Genomic DNA, 8,254 nt, shown 5'->3' with positions numbered 1-8,254 from the left:
TTATTGTTCCTATTTCTTTTCAGGTAAGTGGAATGTTGGTCACAGCATTTCTTAACTGATTTGTCTGCCATGATGATGACAATTCATATATAAAATGACTGCATGTGTTATTATCAACTCAAAAGTCAGATTCTGACATATTCAGCCTGCAATGCTAGCAAGAGTGCTTATAAATGAGCTAAAAGTGCTGTATTTCTCACTCTATTCCAGGTGAAGGTCTGACCTTCATCAGAGGCAGTGATGAGTAAATGAGTGTCTGTGTGTGTGTGTGACAAACTTGTATTGACACAGCACTGATAAACAGTTGCTCTTCCATAATGGCGCCACCAGATGGAATAAATTCAATCATGAATTTAAATAGACATCTCTGCATTTCAGGAACACCATGTCAAAACCAGGTACGCCATCAAATTGTCTGAATTCTGTCTGTTTGCCAAGTTCACGTGTCCTGAATCTGCCTTTGGCCTTCCTCCGCCCAAGAGACATTCTGACGAGATGCTCACCTTTCCTGACTTACGGCTTTGCTCAAGGTGCCACTTTTAATATTTCACGGACGGATGACTCTTAAATACTGGCTGCTTAGATGCTCAAACCTGTTGTCCGAACCACAACTCATGACGACGGTGCAGAGGTCAGCTGGTTGACTTTCCATCACTGTGGCTAGAAACAATACATTTAGGTAACCCATGAGCTTGGCAGCCGTGCCAGTGAGTTGATGAAGGTGATGGTACACAGCTGTGCAAACATTTTCAACCATGTGCAACTCATTGGCTGATGACGTGTAGTTTAAACACAAGACCATCATTGTTTATATAGCAGCGCGTTCTAGCTTAAAGGCCTGACTGCTTCACAGACTGAGCTTTCACTGGTGTTTTGAGTCATGTCATTACTTAATGAACGCTAAAGCCATAGGCTGTTCTTGGCCTTCATTTAGACTTTATGGTTAAAATTCATTTGTCGTCAGAATAACTGTAAAAATGGAACTTGACATTTAAGACAGTAATTAAATAAAGGTTCATATGTTGTGAGCGCATGCAAGTGTGAGTGTTCCTCGTTTAGCTATACTTGTGGGGACCTTTTGCTTGACCCCACAAGTTCAAGCCTCAATTTGAGCACATGAAGGAGATGGGTTTATGTTTGAAGTCACGGCGAAGGAGTAGGTAAAACCCCCACCACCATTTTTTTATGTTGTTTCTATTTGCACTATACGTGTGCAATGGCGCGGCCATTATGCCACACCTGATATATGAAATACGTGTTTGAAATAAAACATTGTCCATGTATTTAGGCAGAATATGGAATTTGCTCAAGTTAGTTTTGTGGTCACAGTGGCGTGTTTATGATTTGATTTCCATATTGACTGTGAACATTGTGGCACTTGCATGACGCCATACACGGTTCTTGCTAAAATTTGGAGGCGTGTTCACAAACCGTCTTGAGCGACTCCTACTGTCGCGTTCAGCAGTCGGAGATCGGACTGCACTGCCTTGTCACTTCTTTGACGGGCTTTCGTCAAGGGAACATTTGATTCGTCATCTTTTTATGTTTGTACGCGGGAAAAGGGACACGATTTGAACACGACGACGTGGTTGGTGTCACATCGAGAGAAAAAAACTGTTTCTTTTTGTATGATTTTGTTATTTTTTGAGCGATTGAGACGTTATGCGTGACTTTTCAATGATGTTTTGGCGTTTTACGAAGTTCCTAATGTGAAGCTTAAAGTTAAGATGCACAAACGTATTTCAATCACATCGGTGTAGATAGATTCCAACATCATGATGTCTGAAAACTACCACTGATTCTGTGCTGATTAATGAGGTGAACTACAGGTGTGAAAAAGATGACTTGAGGGGTGAGGTGAAATTAGATTATGACGGGGAGTAGTAATGTGTGTTTTGCGTGTTTGTTGTGTGTGTTCAGTGCTATGGTTAGGTTGAGTTCATGTTTCACAGGGTGGTTGATGATTAGTATTTTACATGAGTCTGCATGTTCCGTCACCGTTGTTCTAAATAAGACGTCAGGAAAATGGAACGCACTGGTTATAAAGGGATCTGTTTGTTGTCCAAAAAGATCATTTTCAGGTCTGTCTGAGAGCTGTACTCGACCTGATGTCGAGCTTTTGCAGTAAAGTGCTGCCCACCTCCTAAAATGTGGTGCGCCATCTGACTCCTGCCTTTCTTCTCATGTCCCCAAGATAATGCTGAGTTGAGGCAGACTAGGAGGTCATTTAACCCATAGATGATGCCATCCAGCAGAGCGCAGCCCCCTGATGGAGGGTATAGCTGGGTGGTGGTGGTGTCTGCCTTCTTCACTATGGGCCTGACGGCAGCTGTGCTGAAGAATGTTGGCCTCTTCTTCCAAGAGATCCAGAACCACTTTGGAGTCCTGACTAGCACCACATCCTGGGTGGCCTCCACCTGCATTGCCATGTTTCACATTGGAGGTAAGGACCAAATCATCTTTTCTTCAACACTCACTAACTGTTTTTGATGTTGTTCTAGGTCCTATTGCCAGTGCTCTAACTCTTAGGTTCTCTCAGAGAGTGGTCATCATGTCTGGAGGTCTGTTGGCTGCATCTGGGATGATCCTGGCATCTCTGGCCTTCAATTTGCCCTGGCTGTACCTCACTATGGGCGTTCTGCAAGGTACTACGACTATTCTACCACGACCAAAGATGTAATTCTAGCCTCGTCTGCAGCAACTGAAGGGCCTTGTAACGTCAGATTCCGGAAATAAATACATCAAGAAATACAATAGAAATTTGAAGTCTGTCACTCTCTGTGACACAGAGCATCACATGAAACTGAACCACGATCAGTAAGACAAAACGGAAGTGAAGAAAAGCACTGAAGTGAGAACATTTTCGTCCAACTTTCCATTGCATCAGTTTCTCTCATCACCTTTTATTGACTTTTATATGCACACAGCATTGAGTACTGTCTCCCTTTGAAGTGACTGCCGGGCGGCCAAATCAGAACTGGTCAAGCTAGGACCGCAATGGATGTCCAGAGTGGGCCATGCATTTCACCCCTAGGCCTTCAGTGATGTCCTACCTAGCCCGACTTAAAAAAATTTATAACACCTCTTCTGGAGAAATAGTATTCACATGCTCACTACTGGGCATTGCATTTCATACAGCCTGTCAGAACAAGCTAGCTGAATCCTAATTGGATACAAACTGTAACCTAACAACACTTGACATAAAGATAATGTGAAGAATGGTTTTATATATAGGGGACTTAAATTAAAAATTAAATTAACTTTTATAATAATTATGACCATAATTTATGGTTATGTTAGGCAAGCAGAGAAGGCCTTGCAGGCCCTGACCGCCCAACACTGTGGATGTCTATGGAGGATATACATGTTTGAACTATTAAAGTGATGATCGATCTCTCTAATGTGAACATTTTCAAGTGAGTTTTGGTAACTCGGACGGGAGGCAGACTTTGTGAACCCACTCTCACTCCAAAACAGTCAAATTGCGACTATCTTCAAGTGACTTTTGCATCCTCTGTTGACATGTAGGTGCTTCAGTGGAGTGAAAATGTTCCCTTCAAGTATGACTTGACGTGAGCTTGTACAGTATCTGATCGCATCCGGGATACCTTCAAGAAACACACTTAAGCCTTGAAACCTTCTGTTTACCCTGAATAGAATACCATTTCATTGCTTCTGTCAAAATGTGATGAAAGAATAATCTTTTCTGAGGATATATTTTGATATTTAATATATTCCTGAAAAAATGGATTGTATAGGTTTTGTTTTTTTGTTGAGTCTGTCCACCTCCCCTGTGTCTGCTGACCACAGCTAAGACCTCACAGGAACGGGTCAACAAACTGTCTTGATGTAGATGATGATTAGTATCAACATGAACTCCCATTTGCGTTTGACTGTGAAACACGCATTCTCCTAAAGCCGTGTCAGAAATCTCGTCATAACTTACAGCATGTCTCTCTTTATAGTGACATTCTTTACATCATAATAAAAATGGTATCATTGGAGTTTGGACGCTCTAAGCAAATTTTTAGGTTGCTGAACCAGCCCGGTTCAAAATTACATTTGTAGCAGATTTTTGACAAGAGAAACCATCAGGCTCCAGTCAAATATTCAGTACATAAATCTTTTTTGATAATTCCAGGTTCCTCTTTCCTCCATAGACATCTATGGACTCCAGCTTCAGCTTAAACTGCACCAAGATCATGGTCCCGCCACAGACAATGTGACGTCTGTATATGACTGACACATGCTGACTTTACATAGGAAGCGTGGTTGGAGTGATTAGAATTAATGAATGTTTTTGAAGCCTGAATATGTGTCACTCACCCTCTGACCAGATGATCTCTCACTGTGTTTCAGGGACCGGTATCAGCTTTTCATGGATTCCGGCCAACAGCATGGTGAATCACTACTTTGTCCGTTGGCGTCCCATTGCCTATGCCATTGCCAGCTCTGGGGAATGTGTCTTTTCTGTGGCCTTCAGTCCGTTCTTCCAGTGGCTCATCGACTCGTATGGCTGGCGAGATGCCCTACTCCTCATTGGAGGTCTCCAGCTAAACTTGTGCATCTGCGGGGCCCTCATGAGGCCACTGGAGACAAAAAAGACACCTATCATGGAATGTAAAGATGCCCCGGCAGGAAAGTCAACCTATCAGATGAATAATCGCTTCCAGTGTTCCCTGTTGAGGATGCCGGAGCTCTTCCTCTACATTGTGTTTGCCATCTTCGCCGCAGCTGGGTTTTTCGTCCTGCCCCTGTTTTTGGTGCCGTTCTCCAACAGCCTTGGCATAGACAAGTATTGGCCTGCCTCGATCCTCTCAGTACTGGCACTGACGGATCTAGTGGGCAGACTGTTTTGTGGCTGGCTGGCAAACATGCGGATGTTGAGGAACCTGCAGCTTCTTGCAATGGCGACAGTCATGCTGGGAGTCACACTGCTGTTACTGCCGCTCAGCCAAGACTACTGGGGCATCCTCGTCTTCTCCGGGCTTTATGGCTTTCTGTTTGGGTGTGTGGTGGCAATGCACGTCATCTCCATCGTGGACATCGTGACTCTGGATGGGTTTGACATTGGACTTGGACTTTTCATGCTCTTCAGGAGCGTGGGAGGCTTCATCGGTCCCCCCTCTGCAGGTAAATTCAAAGAGATGTTATCTGTGCATAAATCATTTAACCTTGCTCAAAATGAATTGATTACTGGAACAAGTGCTGAGTTGCGTTTTTAAACGTTTAACATTATCAGCAGCGATGTTTTTAGATTTCAAAGCCATAAGTGTTCATTTTCGAAGTCACATTTTTGTTACACACATACGTCAGTTAACCATCGTTGCCCAGAGTGCTGGAGCTTATCCCAGCAGTCACTGGGTGAGGAGTAGACCCTGGACAGGTTGGGCAGGGCACACACGCACTCCTGGGAGAACTTTAAGACTGTGAATGTCTTTGGATTATGGGAGGCAGCCAAAGAAAACCCACATGCAATACATGCAAGTGACATGCAACTATTAGGTTGCCATGTTACCCCCATTCTTGTGACTAAATGTACAAATGAAAGATCACCTTGTATGGCTAGCATTGATTGACTTCACTAATTTAACAAAATTTTGTCTGCTTTCGATGTACCACGTCATAAATGAACTTGTGAAGTGGCGATTTGGTGCGAGTTTAGCAGTGACAGGACAGTATGACAGAAGGAAAGTAGTGACATATCAGCAAGATAATTGACTGATGCACTGCATCATGCAAAGGAACGGGACGGCACGACAATGTGCCAGGTCACGTGTCACTTCAAATGAATGGGAGATGACACTTCTCAGCAACACGTAGGCGTACCAGAACAGATGCAAGGATAGTGTGGCAACCAGGGTGATACTAATTATGCCATCTAAGTTGTTCTGCTGTGGAATTTGTCTTGAACCTTGCAATTATTAATTTTATTTTATTCAAGATCACTTAAGCTCTATCATGATGAGTAATTCTAGCTTATCTCTGTCTCTTCTTCCTGGCAGGCTGGCTAGTGGACCAAACCTCCAATTTCAGCAACGCCTTTTACTTCTCTGGCCTTTGCCTCATCACTTCGTCTGTGTTCGTGGTTCTCGTCGACCGCCTTGTCCAGAAGAGAAAGCTTGCTCTTCCAGACTGTAAAGTATCTGAGGACGGGGAAAGGATGCTGTGAGAGTGACGCCACCAGCAGGGTGGTGCGAGAGCAGCGACCCGATGTGCAGTTTAGCCTTTGTCTTTGAACACATTTGTTTTATTGATTTTTTTGCATTTAAATTGTACTGTACCTGTGGCTGTGCACAGATACAATTTTAGCAGTGATTCAGTGATTTTGATCAACCACTGAACATTTTCCTGTTCACATTTTTTATTTTTGCTTGTTAGCGATTTACGATGATTCAATCTGTGAATTAAATTTTTTCCATGAGCTCAAAAGTCAGACGCTGCACAGAAAGAGCACTTGAAGAGCCCAGACCTCTACTAAGCAACTCATGCTACCATTTTGAGCCACAGTTATTTTCTTTAAATAATAGCTCATCATTGAGTAACTGGGATGCTCAAGGGGACTTTTACAACAGGAACTGAAGGAAAAATCTGTTTGACTTGAAAGTCTGAGGTGCAAATACAAACAACCCAGGATTTGTACTATGACTTGCTGGAGGAGGGAAGGGACTTGCCTCAGGAGACTAACCGATCCCAGAAAACTGGGGGTGAAGCAGAGGAAAGACTGCTGCTGTATAACTCAAATTAATGCGTGGCGAGGACTGTTTTGTACTTTTGGCAGAGAAATAAGAGGAAAATCAGCTGATGTTCCACCTGTGACTGTGTTTGTCTTGCGACGATGGTGTTGTTGATGATTTTCTTGAGGCATGCTTTTTGTGGGTCACATTATTTTGCACCCGGCACCCACCACCAACTGATTATGAAAAAAGGACATTGCTTGAGATGTGAGGGATGCTCAGTAGGGGATTGGACTCAGGCCACCTGATTTTTTTTTTTTTTTTTTCCCCAGGTAGGAATGCCCATTACTTAAACGGTCTTAAAAGTATAAACTCAAACAGTATTTAATAAATGTTTGCTTTTTTTATATGAGAGATCAAAGAAATTCCTCAGTCATGTTTGTGACCCATTTCTCATGTTGCAGGATGCATACTGAGCTCTCAGGTTTTCACGCGTCGGGTCATTGCATTTAGCTGAGGTGAGTTGAAGAAGAGGCTTGCATTACCTTCTCAACATCTGAAAAATGTTGACTTGTTTGCTATTTTAAGTGTTTTCCAAACAATTTTAACCAAGCTTTAAGCAACTGTGGTGACTATTACAGAATTGCTTGTTGTTTTTTTTTTTTTGTTTTTTTTTTTTGTGACCTTAAAATACTTCTCCAGAAAAACCGGTTTAGTTTCCTCTGTGGTGTGTCAGTCGTTGGTATGTGCTTTTTAAATAGCAGTCCGGGTCGTTGGCTATGTAATAGGTGCTCCTCTAAATTTGTTTTGCTAAATTAGGAGTGTCATATTAGCAAGCAAATTTTTCAGTGCTGTTTCTTCAACACTTCTTGAGGTCCCCGACACTGCAGGTAGATATCGTTTTCTAGATGTAACCCCTGTTCTACAAGTACATTCAAATAGTGCTGTGCATATTATTTTTATTTTATTCCAATAATGTAGTACTGTGTAGAGCCGAAGCTGAGTAGAATCCGTGTGATCCAGCAGACAGAACGATCTCAGTGAGAAGACAACAAAAGGAGGGGGTTGTTAACCAGCATAATGATCTGTGTATTGGTCACTTTGTTGAACATTAGATCCAACAAGAGTGACAACATGTGCACATACACACACACACACACATATATATATATATATATATATATATATATATATATATATATATATATTGCTAGAACCTATCCCAGCAGTCATTGGGCAAAGGCAAGAATATTCTGGCCATGTCGCCAGTCCATCGAAGGGCATGTTTTTGAACTGTCGGAGAAAACCAGAGAACCCGGAGAAAATACGCACGCGAGGAGAACATGCAAACTCCATACATAAAAGGTCACCAGTCCAACTAGGGAGTCAGACCCACTACCTTCTTGCAAGAGTGCGAACCACCAGGCTGCTGTGTGTACCGTATCAGGTTGTAGATCTACAATATGCAAAAGCATTTGGAACTGGACATTAAAAAAATAATCTAAAATAGGTTGTTCATCACCTGATCAAAAGTTTAAGACCACAGACTATAAAAGCCAAAATCTGCTCAAAATTTT

General features: G+C 42.5%; 1 protein-coding gene across 3 annotated transcripts; it reads left to right on the top strand.

Annotated features, from left to right (window-relative positions):
* Nucleotides 1–299: 299 nt before the first annotated feature.
* On the top strand, nucleotides 300–7,285 carry zgc:114041 (uncharacterized protein LOC574425 homolog). Of its 3 annotated transcripts, XM_053871202.1 has the most exons (6): nucleotides 300–1,588; nucleotides 1,765–1,829; nucleotides 2,195–2,443; nucleotides 2,502–2,645; nucleotides 4,360–5,133; nucleotides 6,006–7,285. In XM_053871202.1, exons 3-6 carry the CDS (start codon nucleotides 2,239–2,241, stop codon nucleotides 6,170–6,172), a joined length of 1,290 nt encoding a protein of 429 aa, XP_053727177.1. In that variant the 5' UTR covers nucleotides 300–1,588; nucleotides 1,765–1,829; nucleotides 2,195–2,238; the 3' UTR covers nucleotides 6,173–7,285. The 3 variants fall into 3 exon arrangements, with proteins under 3 accessions (XP_053727177.1, XP_053727178.1, XP_053727179.1); XM_053871203.1 differs by lacking the exon at nucleotides 1,765–1,829; XM_053871204.1 differs by lacking the exons at nucleotides 300–1,588; nucleotides 1,765–1,829 and having other exon boundaries at nucleotides 2,386–2,443; nucleotides 2,530–2,645.
* Nucleotides 7,286–8,254: the final 969 nt, after the last annotated feature.

The sequence above is a fragment of the Synchiropus splendidus genome, chromosome 7, assembly GCF_027744825.2.
Source record: "Synchiropus splendidus isolate RoL2022-P1 chromosome 7, RoL_Sspl_1.0, whole genome shotgun sequence".
In the NCBI taxonomy this organism is placed as follows: Eukaryota; Metazoa; Chordata; class Actinopteri; order Syngnathiformes; family Callionymidae; genus Synchiropus; species Synchiropus splendidus.
Note: the sequence above shows the minus strand (reverse complement) of the source record. Positions and strands in the feature narration are given on the sequence as shown.